The sequence below is a fragment of the Mesoplodon mirus genome, assembly GCF_964341445.2.
Source record: "Mesoplodon mirus genome assembly, chromosome: 2".
Taxonomy (NCBI): Eukaryota; Metazoa; Chordata; class Mammalia; order Artiodactyla; family Ziphiidae; genus Mesoplodon; species Mesoplodon mirus.
The window spans coordinates 104,632,044-104,648,334 of NC_138977.1; the positions used below are offsets into that span (position 1 = coordinate 104,632,044).

At 35.8% G+C, this 16,291-nt stretch overlaps 1 protein-coding gene across 1 annotated transcript in view; it reads right to left on the reverse strand.

Annotated features, from left to right (window-relative positions):
• LOC309808941 (transmembrane protease serine 11E-like) overlaps positions 1-7,628 on the reverse strand; it is a gene marked incomplete at both ends in the record, with an annotated part of 48,661 nt that extends 41,033 nt beyond the window's left edge. The window contains 3 exon segments of the mRNA XM_082629503.1: positions 2,256-2,380; positions 7,546-7,568; positions 7,572-7,628. Of these exon segments, the coding sequence (XP_082485629.1) occupies positions 2,256-2,380; positions 7,546-7,568; positions 7,572-7,628 (205 nt within the window).
• Positions 7,629-16,291: the final 8,663 nt, after the last annotated feature.

Below are 16,291 nucleotides of genomic sequence, written 5' to 3' on the forward strand. Positions count from 1 at the left end.
TATGGAGAACAGTATGGAGGTTCCTTAAAAAACTAAAAATAGAACTACCATATGACCCAGCAATCCCACTACTAGGCATATACCCTGAGAAAACCATAATTCAGAAAGAGACATGGACCAAAATGTTCATTGCAGCTCTATTCACAATAGCCCGGAGATGGAAACAACCCAAGTGTCCATCATCGGATGAATGGATAAAGAAGATGTGGCACATATATACAATGGAATATTACTCAGCCATAAAAAGAAATGAAACTGAGCTATTTGTAATGAGGTGGATAGACCTAGAGTCTGTCCTATAGAGTGAAGTAAGTCAGAAAGAGAAAGAGAAATACCGTATGCTAACACATATATATGGAATTTAAGAAAAAAAATGTCATGAAGAACCTAGGGGTAAAACAGGAATAAAGACACAGACCTACTTGAGAATGGACTTGAGGATATGGGGAGGGGGAAGGGTAAGCTGTGACAAAGCAAAAGAGAGGCATGGACATATATACAGTACCAAACGTAAGGTAGATAGATAGTGGGAAGCAGCCGCATAGCACAGGGAGATCAACTCGGTGCTTTGTGACCGCCTGGAGGGATGGGATAGGGAGGGTGGGAGGGAGGGAGACACAAGAGGGAAGGGATGTGGGAACAGATGTATATGTATGACTGATTCACTTTGTTATAAAGCAGAAACTTAAAAATAAACAATTGCTGTTTATTCAGGTGTGTTGTGTGGGCAGCAGACATCGTGTGTTCCATATTACTCAGCTGATCATCCCAACAATAGGGTACACAGGAACAGGTTACTGAAATCTTACCAGGTTTTTATTGTATGCATATGAGTAAGATTTGTAAGCCTTATAGTACTTGGCTTGGGAAAAGGCAAAGGAGAAATAGTAAGAACATTTTCTCTCACTGAAGTAATAAGATCCCTAACATGACTAGGAATTCCTTGTTAAGTCAAACAAACCAAAATATGCGCCAAGAAAATATCGTAGGTATGATTCATTTATTTTTATCATTCAGTATTCAGTAAACATTAATTATCTAATATGTGCCTAATAAATTCTTTAATAAGTTCTAGAAATATAAAAATGAGTAAAACATAGGCATCCATGGAGAGGAATAATGATGCTTACAACATAATGGGACCTAATATATTCAGAACAGAACTGTAGAATTATAAAGTTATTTTAGCTGTTCTTTTTTTATTAAAAAACATACTCCAGAGAAATTATCAAAATTCAGATAGTCCAAATTCAAAGACCTGCATGTGGGCAAACTCTAACCGCCCCCCTCCCAAAAAAAATCTTTGAATACTTTTTCTTTCAGGAATAATCCACCTTGTTTAAGAAATTAAGATTGGATTTGTGTCTGCTAGTAGAAGATAACCAATTTACAGATCACCATCTCTCTTTACAAAAAAGCAACTGCTGCAAATTCCCAATTCAATTAGAATTGAGTGATTAGCTTCTTTGGTTACAGGGTCTTGAACATCAAAGCATTATCTAGTCACTAAGGGAGATATTAAACAAATAGATCAAAGTGGAGTCAACTAATTAAAACCTGAGACAGAGTAAGAAGGAAACTTCAGAAGAGTTGTTATGCCCTAGAAGAACAGTTCTGAAGTACCTTGGGGACCTTTCTAATAACATAGCAGTGTTCAGGGTTCATCTAACAGGGAGGTACCTGATTACCATAGAGTGAGCCTCTTTGTAATTAATATTCTCAGCATATCCTATCTCCTTTAATCATTTTCAATATATACCAAGATGATTTTAAAATAACGAATAGGCATTTATTCAACAATATATTACTATAAGCATTTCCCCGACTTACTAGTACAAAATAGATCCTACTTCCCTATGATCCCTGATTGTACAATTTATTGAGCTGTCAGGATTTCAATGAGTTGGAGTTATTTTAAATCAAGATGATTGTCCTATGACCTCAAACAACTCCAAACATTGGACTGTAGCTTTCCTATGGTTTTCTCTTAATTAAGACTTGATTATTGCTGTTAATGAATATGAAAACTAGCATGTTATTCCCAGCAGAAAGCATTGCTACATCAAAGATAAAAGAAAGAATCCTCCTTGGCTTGTGAGGATTAAATGAGTAACAAGGCAGGTGAAGAGTTCTTTGTACCAGCTATGCAAACAAATTATAGTAATGAATGAATAAGCTTGAGGCAAATCAAAACAGGTATGTAATCAGGAAATATTTGAGGTAAATCACATGATGCCAGGGCAACCAATACTTACTGTATCTCACATAATGAATGATGAGTCCGATGCACACTGCCATAACAATCAGGGATATAAAGGTGATGAGGCCAATAACCCAGGGCTCCAAACTGGCTCTCGTCCTGGCCCTCACCACAGCTGGCCTGAGAAAGAAAGCAAACGATGGATTATATTACAATGCACACCCATACCCACTCCTTAGGTGAAGTAGATATTCCTGGGGAACTAATTCAGGACACTCAGTTAGAAGGAAGAGTACTGTTTTGTTTTAGAACACACCCTAATCCCTGGCTGCTGAAGCCATTCCTGGCTCTGGTTGCTTGACCTTAGGCAGGTAATTTGACTTCTCTGTATCTCAGTTTCCTTGTTCAAAAAATGAAGATGATAATGATAGTACCAATCTTATAGGATTATTGTAAGGATTAAATGAATTACTATATGTAAAGTGCCTACAACAGAGCCTCACATGTAGAAAGTGCTATTTAAGAGTTAGCTATGATTTGCTGAGCCAGCTATGTGCAAGATACCAAGTCGGGCACTTCCACTATAGATTCTTAAATGGCCTATGATATATGTTACAGTTTGAACCATATTAGGTTCAAGACAGAGTTTCTAATTCTATTCTCTTACTATTTTTCTGAAACAAACTTAGAAGATACACATAAGAGATAACCAGAGGTCTCTTCTAAAGAACCTGAGTGTTTGAGCTAATATTTACCTCTAAACTTCAGCAATGCTACAGGAAATCCCTTCTGCATGAAACTTCCTCAATCTCTCCCATTTGTTCTGCCTTCAAAAATACATGTTACTGAAAAATGTTGATCAACCTGATTTTTGTTTGATTAGTTAAGTTGCTGTTCCCTTGTGTTAAAATAGTTAAAATAGTTAAAACAAACTCAAAAGTTAGAGAAAATGAAATAAGTCAGAGTTGGTCAAGTTGTTTAAATACGATGCTGTTATTTTAAATTTCTTGAGGTATTTAGCATGTTGGTAGAATCAAGGCATGTGTTCTTATCTCCAGAGCAGTCTGGTACAAGAACTGAGGGAAAGGGAAGTGTTATCCTGAAGGAGCACCTGGGGTTGCTTCAGAATAAAGAGAATTCCAAGTCCAGACCTTTCCTTACCAGCTTGAACAAGTTATTTAGACTCTGAACTAAGTTTGTCCATCTATCAATAAGAGACAGCCTACGCATTCTGTTTAAAGCACATGGTTGACTGTGGGACCCAGAATGAGATCATGAATATGAAAACTTCTTGGAAACTGTGAAGCATTTCACAAAAATAATCGTTGCTTACAGAAATCAAGGGAACTCTGTTTTCTGATGATACAAGACCAGGAAGTGACATAATCATTCTGGTCCCTGGCACACCATCATACCATCTTGGCTCTGTCTCAATGTCCTGTTTGGTGGGAACACTGTTGCAGAAGTCAACGGTGTCATCGCTACATGACTCTGCCCTGCTGAAGTCACTGGAATGTAGTGGAAGGCTCCAGGGACTCTACTTGGTCTCCTCCCTTATTTCTGTGATATCCCCATGGGGCTGTAGCCGAGGAAACTATCTTTCTCTCCCCAATCTCTTCCATCTCCAGTTCTCCCTTGAGTGGGATTCCAAGCACCTGTTCCTAGAATGACAATTACTGTAATATAAAAAGACTTCACCACTTCTCTTCTGCACATTTCTTACATGAAAGCATGTGTAAGAAACTTATAAATTGACTCCTGTTCCTTCATCCCTGAATGCTTGCTATTCATTTGTTGCAGAAGAAAGGCGATGCATATAGCAGACATAAGCAAAAGTTTGGAGGGAATATGGGGAGGGAAGGGCTTCTCAATTAGTTTCAACACATGCCAGATGAAGAATATGAATTTGTAAATGTAGGAAACAATTGATATTGATATAATCGTCAAAAGAATATGTAGAACTGTGAAATATAAGACAGAAGTTCTATTTATTCTACAATAACTCTTAATCAAGACAGAAAATTAAAACAATGCAGCCATTAAATTGATGAGGTAGGGCTTCCCTGGTGGTACAGTTGTTGAGAGTCTGCCTGCCGATGCAGGGGACGTGGTTTTGTTCCCCAGTCCGGGAGGATCCCACATGCCGCGGAGCGGCTGGGCCCGTGAGCCATGGCCCCTGAGCCTGCGCGGCCAGAGCCTGTGCTCTGCAACGGGAGAGGCCACAACACTGAGAGGCCCGCGTACCGAAAAAAAAAAAAAAATTGATGAGGTAGAGCTACCCATATTAACATGCAAAATGTCAATGATATATTTTAATTAAAAAATATTGCAGAATAATATGCATACTATGTTCCGGTTTTTGTACATAATAAAACTATATGTGTAGGTGCATAGTGAAATATATAGAAAGACACACAAAATTTTTAACAGTAAGAAGTGGAATAACAGAAGTAAGAGAGCAACTTTAATTTTAGTTTATGTACTTTTTTATGTTATGATGGATTTTTTTAAAAAAAAGAAACATCATGGCTTTCGAATTAAATGAGGGAGAGAGAAAGAGAGAGAATGTAATGAGGACTGTTATACATGTCTCTTCATGGAGTTCCTATCACTATCTTGTTTGAGGTACTGCTGTGTCTTCTTTTCCTGTCTCCCACCTTTCAAAACTACTTTAGGGATGCTCTGTCTTTGGTGGTTTTGAGGGAAATAATAGGGATAGTATTGGATAAAGAAAAAAGAGAATCCATCAAAAACACTTCGAATAAACAGTTAAGAGAGTATGTTTCTGATTCTGACCACCAACCTACTGTATAGTGTGGTACCAGAAGATTCACTTCTCTCCCTTATTTTCTCCATATGAAAAACAGGATAAGAATTCCAGATGCTCCCTAACTTTATGAGCGCTTAGAGACAAAAATGATGAAGTATTTCATTACTTTGAACTGCCCAGGAGAAAATCATTGTACAAATAGTAAGGACTATTATTATTATCATCATTATTTTAATTATTAATAATAATGGTAATGACCACATTACTGAGATTTTTCATTTGAAACATTATCTCTTCCCTTCCCAGTCCATATGAGTTTGCTTTTCAAACTGATTCACCCTGTTTCTAAATTACTTTTTTTGTTTGCTTTCTCAGCAAGTGATTCCATACTGAATTGTTCCAAATTAGATGTAGTAGAAGTGTGCTAAAAAAAAATTAGTAAAATGGAGGAATAAATCTGTTTTACATATCAACAGACACTTGTGTAACTAACCTCTTCCTGCACATAAACACCTGTCCAATCATTATTGGGGCCTGTTGAAACTTATATGAACCTGCTCTTATAAAACCACCTTCAGACAGACTGGATAAATTCTAATAGCTTCAGTGGTATCAGATTTCTTCCTATGATTTTTCTTTTCAATTGAGGATGTGTAATTAGACGGTGAATGTAGCAGGTGAATATAGCAGTTAAAATATGGTTATATTTTTATAAGCTCCAAATTGCCAGAAGACAAGTCCAGAGGTGCATTATCATTATCACTTCTTAATGTGTCTTTTTCTAGAATAGTATAAGAAAGAAAAGCAGCAGAAACAACAACAAAAAGAGGAGAGGAAAAAACATACTACCACAAATAAACCACATGGCAAGCACTGGAGAACCATAAGTCAAGGCTCACAGTGCTTCAGAGGAAAGTTTACCAGAACAAACACTTTCCTAACACCACCACCATGAACCGATTAATAGTAGATGTCCAACTCATTGCCCATTCTCTGTAATGGTAAGCAGTGCTGATATTCTTAATTGGAATGTTTCACCAGCTCAGTCCACCTGAGCTGTTTTGAATGAACACGTGCACAATATCTATAAAGCTGGTGATGTTAATGCATCATTAACTACTTAAGCCAGAGGTCAGCAAAGTTTTCTGTGAAGGTCCAGATAGTAACTATTTTAGATTTTCTGGACCATATACTCCCTATTGCAATTAGTCAGCTCTGCCATTGTACTGCAAAAGCAGCTACAGACAATACATATACAAATGAACATGGCTGTGTTCCAATAAAACTTTATTTCTGTACACTGAAATTTGACTTTTGTATAATTTTCACTTGTCATGAAATATTTTTTTTATTTTGATTTGTTTCAACCATTTAGAAAGTATAAAAATCACTCTTAACTCAAGCTCAAAACAGGTCATGGGTTGGATTTCACCCTTGGGCCATAGTTTACTGATGGCTGACATAAGCAATAGCCTACAAGTCAATGATAATTGTGTTGGGAAGTTATAATAGTCTTTTCATTTTTTAGTCTCAACTGCATGGCAAATCTAATTTAGTGTGTCTCCAATCCCATTACCACTAACTTTTTTCTGATAATTGTCACTAAAACTCATCGTCCAGCTTGATAACAGGTTTCTCGTCTGCCTCCCCAATCTCTGAATCATTGTCCATTACAGTAAGTGCTTTCTGGAAGTGATAGAGCCAGTGGCTGAGATCACTTGAAACCCAAGTTGGCCTCAGTTAGCCTGGCATTCCCCCTCTTCCCCATGAGCTTTCTAGCTCTTTGCCTTTGTTCCTGCTGCCTCCTATATGGAGTAACTCAGAGTCTGTAATTTGCTTGCATCATAAAAGCCTTTGTGCATTTAAGAGCCAGTTCAGAAAAGTCCCCTTTATTTCAGTAAGCTATATTCACTCCTAAGTATCACATCATAATATACATCTTGAGCCCCTTGGGGATAATGTCTGTGCCTTACTTATCTCTTTATTCTCTGACCACTCTGATGCTCAATATATATTCACAGAGGGGATTGAACTGAAGTTGATTAAGCCAAATTGAACTGACCATTTGTCAGTACCACAATATGGGTTTCAAACTCTCTCAAAACACTTCTGTTCTGCCTTAGTCTTAGAAAAGAACTTGGAATATTACAAAAAGAAAAGAAAGTTCACACATTGTGAAGAATAATTACAATTTAAGTAAAGCCTGATTTCCATAAAACACTTTATATAATAATCAAGCTTTGTGGTTAATATGTCTATTTCACCTGTTTAAAATATATAATTTTCCAACTATGATTTTATATATCTACTGTAAAGTGTTATCATAGTTCAGAAAGTGATAAATGAAAATAAGGAGACATTAATTTCAGGAACACTTCTTATTTGCAGTCATTGAATGTCTGTATATAATTACAATATCCAAACAAAAGTATAAGGAAAGAGACCACAATGAAGTAACAGCATAGTACCTCATGACATTACTAATTCACTAAGCCAGTGTTTACATTTTAAAATATTAGTTAATAAATATTTATTCAGTTTTTGTTGAGTATTTGGCACTAGCTCATTTCTTAACCTTATAGATTGTGCCTGCTTGTCTTATTCACACAAACACTTCAGATGCTTTGTGCTTTGTGGAAGAATCATATCAGCTGGCATTGGTGAGATCTTCAATCTTATAAGATTAGATTCTTATTATAGTCTAGAACAAGACTATTAAAATATCCAGAGTGGAACTAAAATTTTGAATACATGCTCATGGATCATTTGTTTTCATTGTTATGTTTTTTAAAGAAATACAAATAAATTACTACTTACAAAATTACAAATAATACAGAGGGAAGACAGCAGAAGCAAGAAGAACTACAATCCTGCAGCCTGTGGAACAAAAACCACATTCACAGAAAGATAGACAAGATGAAAAAGCAGAGGGCTATGTACCAGATGAAGGAACAAGATAAAACCCCAGAAAAACAACTAAATGAAGTGGAGATAGGCAACCTTCCAGAAAAAGAATTCAGAATAATGATAATGAAGATGAGCTAGGACCTCGGAAAAAGAATGGAGGCAAACATCGAGCAGATGCAAGAAATGTTTAACAAAGACCTAGAAGAATTAAAGAACAAACAAACAGAGATGAACAAAACAATAACTGAAACGAAAACTACACTAGAAGGAATCAACAGCAGAATAACTGAGGCAGAAGAACGGATAACTGACCTTGAAAACAGAATGGTGGAATTCACTGCTGTGGAACAGAATAAAGAAAAAAGAATGAAAAGACATGAAGACAGCCTAAGAGACCTCTGGGACAACATTAAATGCAACAACATTCACATTATAGGGGTCCCAGAAGGAGAAGAGAGAGAGAAAGGACCTGAAAAAATATTTGAAGAGATTATAGTCGAAAACTTCCCTAACATGGGAAAGGAAATAGCTACCCAAATCCAGGAAGCACAGAGAGTCCCATACAGGATAAACCCAAGGAGAAACATGCTGAGACACATAGTAATCAAATTGGCAAAAATTAAAGACAAAGAAAAATTATTGAAAGCAGCAAGGGAAAAACAACAAATAACATACAAGGGAACTCCCATAAGGTTAACAGCTGATTTCTCAGAAGAAACTCTACAAGCCAGAAGGGAGTGGCATGATATACTTAAAGTGATGAAAGGGAAGAACCTACAACAAAGATTACTCTACCCGGCAAGGATCTCATTCAGATTCAATAGAGAAATCAAAAGCTTTACAGACAAGCAAAAGCTAAGAGAATTCAGCACCACCAAACCAGCTCTACAACAAATGCTAAAGGAACTTCTCTAAGTGGGAAACACAAGAGAAGAAAATGACCTACAAAAACAAACCCAAAACAATTAAGAAAATGGTAATAGGAACATACATATCAATAATTACCGTAAACATGAATAGATTAAATGCTCCAACCAAAAGACACAGGCTTGCTGACTGGATACAAAAACAAGACCCATATATATGCTGTCTACAAGAGACCCACTTCAAACCTAGAGACACACACTGAAAGTGGGGGGATGGAAAAAGATATTCCATGCAAATAGAAATCAGAAGAAAGCTGGAGTAGCAATACTCATAGCAGATAAAATAGACTTTAAAATAAAGAATGTTACAAGAGACAAGGAAGGACACTACATAATGATCAAGGGATCAATCTAAGAAGAAGATATAACAAATATTATAAACATATATGCACCCAACATAGGAGCACCTCAATACATAAGGCAACTGCTAACAGCTATAAAAGAAGAAATCGACAGTAACACAATAATAGTGGGGGACTTTAACACCTCACTTACACCAATGGACAGATCATCCAAAATGAAAATAAATAAGGAAATAGAAGCTTTAAATGACACATTAAACAAGGTGGACTTAATTGATATTTATATGACATTCCATCCAAAATCATCAGATTACACTTTCTTCTCAAGTGTGCATGGAACATTCTCCAGGATAGATCACATCTTGGGTCACAAATCAAGCCTCATTAAATTTAAGAAAATTGAAATCATATCAAGCATCTTTTCTGACCACAACGGTATGAGATTAGAAATGAATTACAGGGAAAAACACGTAAAAAACACAAACACATGGAGGCTAAAAAATACATTACCAAATAACCAAGAGATCACTGAAGAAATCAAAGAAGAAATCAAAAAATACCTAGAGACAAATGACAATGAAAACACGATGATCCAAAACCTATGGGATGCAGCAAAAGCAGTTCTAAGAGGGAAGTTTATAGCTATACAAGCCTACCTCAAGAAACAAGAAAAATCTCAAATAAACAATCTAACCTTACACCTAAAGGAACTAGAGAAAGAAGAACAAACAAAACCCAAAGTTAGCAGAAGGAAAGAAATCATAAAGATCAGAGCAGAAATAAATGAAATAGAAACAAAGAAAACAATAGCAAAGATCAATAAAACTAAAAGCTGGTTCTTTGAGAAGATATAAACCACTAGCCAGATGCATCAAGAAAAAGAGGGAGAAGACACAAATAAATAAAATTAGAAATGAAAACAGAACAGTTACAACAGTCACTGCAGAAATACAAAGCATCCTAAGAGACTACTACAAGCAACTCTATGCCAATAAAATGGACAACCTGGAAGAAATGGACAAATTCTTAGAAAGGTATAACCTTCCAAGACTGAACCAAGAAGAAATAGAAAATATGAACAGACCAATCACAAGTAATGAAATTGAAACTGAGATTAAAAATCTTCCAACAAACAAAAGTCCAGGACCAGATGGCTTCACAGGTGAATTCCATCAAACATTTACAGAACTAACACCATCCTTCTCAAACTCTTCCAAAAAATTGTGGAGAAAGGAACACTCCCAACTCATTCTATGAGGCCACCATCACCGTGATACCAGAACAAGACAAAGATACTACAAAAAAAGAAAATTACAGAGCAATATCACTCATGAATATAGATGCAAAAATTCTCAACAAAATACTAGCAAACAGAATCCAACAACACATTAAAAGGATCATACACCATGATTAAGTGTGATTTATCCCAGAGATGCAAGGATTCTTCAATATATGCAAATCAATCAATGTGATACACAATATTAACAAATTGAACAATAAAAACCATATGATCATCTCAATAAATGCAGAAAAAGCTTTTGACAAAATTCAACATCCATTTATGATAAAAACTCTCCAGAGAGTGGGCATAGAGGGAACCTACCTCAACATAATAAAGGCCATATACGACAAACCCACAGCATACATCAGTCTCAATGGTGAAAAACTGAAAGCATTTCCTCTAATATCAGGAACAAGACAATGATGTCTGTTCTCACCACTATTATTCAACATAGTTTTGGAAGTCCTAACCATGGCAATCAGAGAAGAAAAAGAGATAAAAGGAATACAAATTGGAAAAGAAGAAGTAAAACTGTCACTCTTTGTGGATGACATGATACTATACATAGCGAATCCTAAAGATGCCACCAGAAAACTACTAGAGCTAATCAGTGAATTTGGTAAAGTTGCAGGATACAGAATTAATGCACAGAAATCTCTTGCATTCCTATACACTAATGATGAAAAATCTGAAAGAGAAATTAAGGAAACACTCCCATTTAACATTGCAACAAAAAGAATAAAATACCTAGGAATAAACCTACCTAGGGAGACAAAAGACCTTTATGCAGAAAACTATAAGACACTGATGAAAGAAATTAGATATGATACCAACAGATGGAGAGATATGCCATGTTCTTGGATTGGAAGAATCAATATTGTGTAAATGACTATACTACCCAAAGCAATCTACAGACTCAGTGCAACCCCTATCAAATTACAAAGGGCATTTTTTACAGAACCAGAGCAAAAAATCTTAAAATTTGTAGGAAGACAGAAAAGACCCCAAATAACCAAAGCAGTCTTGAAGGATAAAGATGGAGGTGGAGTAATCAGACTCCCTGACTTCAGACTACACTATAAAGCTACAGTAATCAAGACAGTATGGTACTGGCACAAAAACAGAAACATAGATCAATGGAACAATATAGAAAGCCCAGAGATAAACCCACACACCTATGGTAAACTAATCTATGACAAAGGAGGCAAGGATATACAATGGAGAAAAGACTGTCTCTTCAATAATTGGTGCTGGGAAAACTGGACAGCTACATGTAAAAGAATGAAGTTAGAACACTCCCTAACACCATACACAAAAATAAACTCAAAATGGATTAGAGACCTAAATATAAGACTGGACGCTATAAAACTCTTAGAGGAAAACATAGGAAGAACACTGTTTGACATAAATCACAGCAAGATCTTTTTGGATCCACCTCCTAGAGTAATGGAAATAAAAATGAAAATAAACAAATGGGAACTAATGAAACTTCAAAGCTTTTGCACAGCAAAGGAAACCACAAACAAGATGAGAAGACAACCCTCAGAATGGGAGAAAACATTTGCAAACTAATCAGTGGACAAAGGATTAGTCTCCAAAATATATAAACAGCTCATGAAGCTCAATATTAAAAAAAACAAACAGCCCACTGTGATGCTTTTGTAAATATCTTCCTATAAAAGGGTTTCATCTTCAAGGAATTCATGGAAAAGACTCTGACCAGTACAGGTTTCTGGTAACTGACTATACTGCTGAACTGAATGAATAAGCATTTTCAGAACTCTAATGGAAAACTGATGAATTCATAAAAGTGCTAACAAAAGATCAAGATGAAAAAAAATTACATGGGACTGAGTGAACTGATGAGGATGATTATAATTTTTGTGACTTTCTGTTTGAATAAAAAAAAAAAGCCCACAAGGACTCAGAGGCAAAAAATATACAATTCAAATATACAATTCAATTCAATATACAATTCAATTTTCACTGCAAAGTAAAGGAGCTGTTACAGTGGAGGATTACTGGACTGAATGTCAATTATGACATAGTATGAGTATGTTTCATGTTTGGTAAGTGCAATCATTGTTGCTTTTGTTGTAGTCATCCATTTACAATGCTTGGTGTCAGTTTATCTCTTGTAAAAATAAAATACAGTCTGTGTGTGTGTGTGTGTGTGTGTGTGTGTGTGAAAAAAAAACCAATACAAAAATGGGCAGAAGACCTAAATAGACATTTCTCCAAAGAAGACATACAGATAGCCAAGAAGCACATGAAAAGCTGCTCAACATCATTAATTATTAGAGAAATGCAAATCAAAACTACAATGAGGTATTACCTCACACCAGTTAGAATGGGCATCATCAGAAAATCTACAAACAACAAATGCTGGAGAGGGTGTGAAGAAAAGGGAACCCTCTTGCACTGTTGGTGGGAATGTAAATTGATACAGCCACTATGGAGAACAGTATGGAGGTTCCTTAAAAAACTAAAAATAGAATTACCATATGATCCAGCAATCCCACTACTGGGCATATATCCAGAGAAAACCATAATTCAAAAAGACACATGCACCCCAGTGTTCATTGCAGCACTATTTACAATAGCTAGGTCATGGAAGCAACCTAAATGCCCATTGAGAGATGAATGGATAAAGAAGATGTGGTACATATATACAATGGAATATTACTCAGCCATAAAAAGGAACGAAATTGGGTCATTTGTTGAGATGTGGATAGATCTAGAGACTGTCATACAGAGTGAAGTAAGTCAGAAAGAGAAAAACAAATATCGTATATTAATGCATATATGTGGAACCTAGAAAAATGGTACAGATGAACCGGTTTGCAGGGCAGAAATAGAGACACAGATGTAGAGAACAAACGTATGGACCCCAAACGGGGAAAGCAGCGGGGGGTGGGGGGATGGTGTGATGAATTGGGAGATTGGGATTGAGATGTATACACTGAAGTGTATAAAATTGATGACTAATAAGAACCTGCTGTATAAAAAAATAAATAAAATACAATTCAAAAAATAAATTACAACTAACCTACTGCTGTCGTGTCCACTGTTATACAAACATACCTATAAAGTGTCTGATAGCATCAGCCAGGCCCTTGGACCGAATTATGTGTGCATTCCCTACCATAATAACTATGAATAGTTCTCAAAGAGAAGTTACAATCATAACAAGGTGGTAGTCTAATTACCAGACAACTGTTTCCATTTTCTTTTAATGCACGAAGACAAATGGTGGAAAACTCATTGTTTTTATTCTAAATGTTTTATTTATATTCTACCTTGTTCTAGACTGATTTAAGGTAGCTTATAAAGATATATATTTACATTTACATAATTATTAAATTATATATAGTATTAAATTACATTTATAGATATGGTATTAAATTAAACATAGAGATGCAAGAATAAAGCAAAACATAAGTGAAAACACAAAATGAGAATAGTACTAAAACTACATATCATAATTCCTATCTAGATATTTCCTTAAGTCAGCCAACAAACTTTATAGCTTTCTAGCAGCCAACTCAAAAGCAAAACTAAACAAAACTAAACAAGAAAACAACTAAACTCTATTCAGGTACATTCTTCATATCACCCATAAGATTAAAACTGAGCAATTACTTAGCCGCAATACAATTCTTTTAGATTCTAAGAAAAAGAATACTGTGTAATATCATGAACTCTATTCTCCACAATATTCTTAGCATAGAAACAAAAATTTGTTTTATAACACTCTTAGTATGCCCCTCAATACTGGAAAATGGCACCAATGACTATTCAGTAAAAGAAATTTTATGTGGGGGAAGCAGTATGAAATTATTTATTCCAAACTAGAAGATAATTCTTTTAAATATCTGACACTTTGTGAATTATTGAAATGGCTCTGTGTGGCATTTTCACATTATAAAGTACCTAAAAGTTGAAATCATAGACATAAAAATATGTTATTACTTAGTACCATAATAAGTTTTTAATAAGCATAGGATTACTTAGTGCAATAGTAAGTTTTTAATAAATATTGGGAATGAAAGAAAACCCTACCACTGACTGTTAACCCAGGTAAAACCCATAGCTTAACGACTCCTATATTTAACTAACCATAAAACTCAAGTGATAATATGTTTCCTCCCACCTACTTTAAAAGGAATTTGTGATTACAAATATGGTATCATCAGGCTTTTATTGGACACGTGTGTTATATAACTATTAATGACAATTCAACTGTAACGAATGTCTCTGATCTCCACTGTGTTATCATCTAGCTCTTTGTTAAGTTCCCAGCCAGATATGATGCAGCACAGGAAACTACAAACTGAGATTTAGGTTGGCACTCTGCCTGACGTCTAGAAATTTACAGTCACAGATAGATGGGGTGCAAAAAATTTAAAGATATTATTAAGTAATTAGGTATGGGTCTATAGAATTATAAAGTGAGCTACTTTAACACTTAATTACACTAACATATTTGCTTTATTTTCTTCACACTCTTTGCAGTTCAAGATAATAAGTCAAAATGATCTGAGTAAGCAATTTTAAAAGCAGCAGTTTCCCACAGAAATGTTGACAAGAGACACCGTTGCAGCTAGTCATAGGGAATCGTATGCACTTTAAAATGAGGAAGGGCTTCCCTTGTGGTGCAGTGGTTGAGAGTCCACCTGCTGATGCAGGGGACGCGGGTTCGTACCCCATTCTGGGAGGATCCCACATGCCGCCGAGCGGCTGGGCCCGTGAGCCATGGCCACTGAGCCTGCGCATCCGGAGTCTGTGCTCCGCAACGGGAGAGGCCACAACAGTGAGAGGCCCACGTACCGCAAAAATAAGTAAGTAAGTAAGTAAGTAAATAAATAAATAAATAAATGTGGAAGAAAAAAAAAGCATTAACAGGGAGTGTGTGACTATGTTGTGGCTGTTGTATCAGAAGAAAAAATGGTTGAGAAACCTGAGCTAGAGACACTCTTGAAGCTGCTAATGTATAACACTGCCTTTCAGAAATTTTTTGTAACATTAGATATCTTTCTACCAAATCTTTCTCATGACTTTGTCTAGATGCCTCTTATGAAAGTTGACATGATATGGTGGAAATAACTCTGAACTGGAAGACCAGTGACCTGTGTCTCCATCTTAGAACTTTTATTGAAAGACTAAGTCCTTTCATCTAAGTCCTAAGTTTCTCAGATGAGAAATCTGAGAGCATATTCAACGTCACGGAAGTTCCAGCATCCTGTAACCCCCAACTTAAATGATATGAAGTATGCTCTCATTTTCTTCATTTGTTAGAAAACAATGAGAATTTTAATTGATCTAGCTGTTCTTTAGTTTCCACCAAAGCTCGCCTTCCATGCCTCAAATAACCTAAAAATGCTCAGCATTATTATAATTAAAATTTAGCATTTTTAAACAATCAACTTTAACATAATTTTTCACATGTTATTTTTCTGATGGCTACATGCCAGATCATTTGGAATGGTCAAATTAAGAGTCTGCAAGTTATTTGAAATAATCCAAGTTTCATCTGAGGAAGTCATTAAGTTTCTTGACTACTTGCATCCTAAGCCAGTTTTAAAATTCCTAGACTTGTAAAACTGCATTTTGTGCAAGCCACTGATGGGCCTTAAAATTGGAGTGTGCCAGCTGCAACATGTGCTAGACTGTGTAGTGTCCTCTTGGCTGCTGTTTCCCTGGCAAGTACTGTAAGCCATACACAAAGAATCCCTCAGATAATCTAGAAATTTCTGTATATAATAAAACCCTATCTGAATTAATTTAGCAATGAGGGACAACTAGAAACGTATTAACTCTTGTTAGTGTTTGTATTATTCTTCCAAAAGAGGGATTTCTTGATTAATGAATTTCCTGCCTCAGTTGCTGACCTATAATATAATG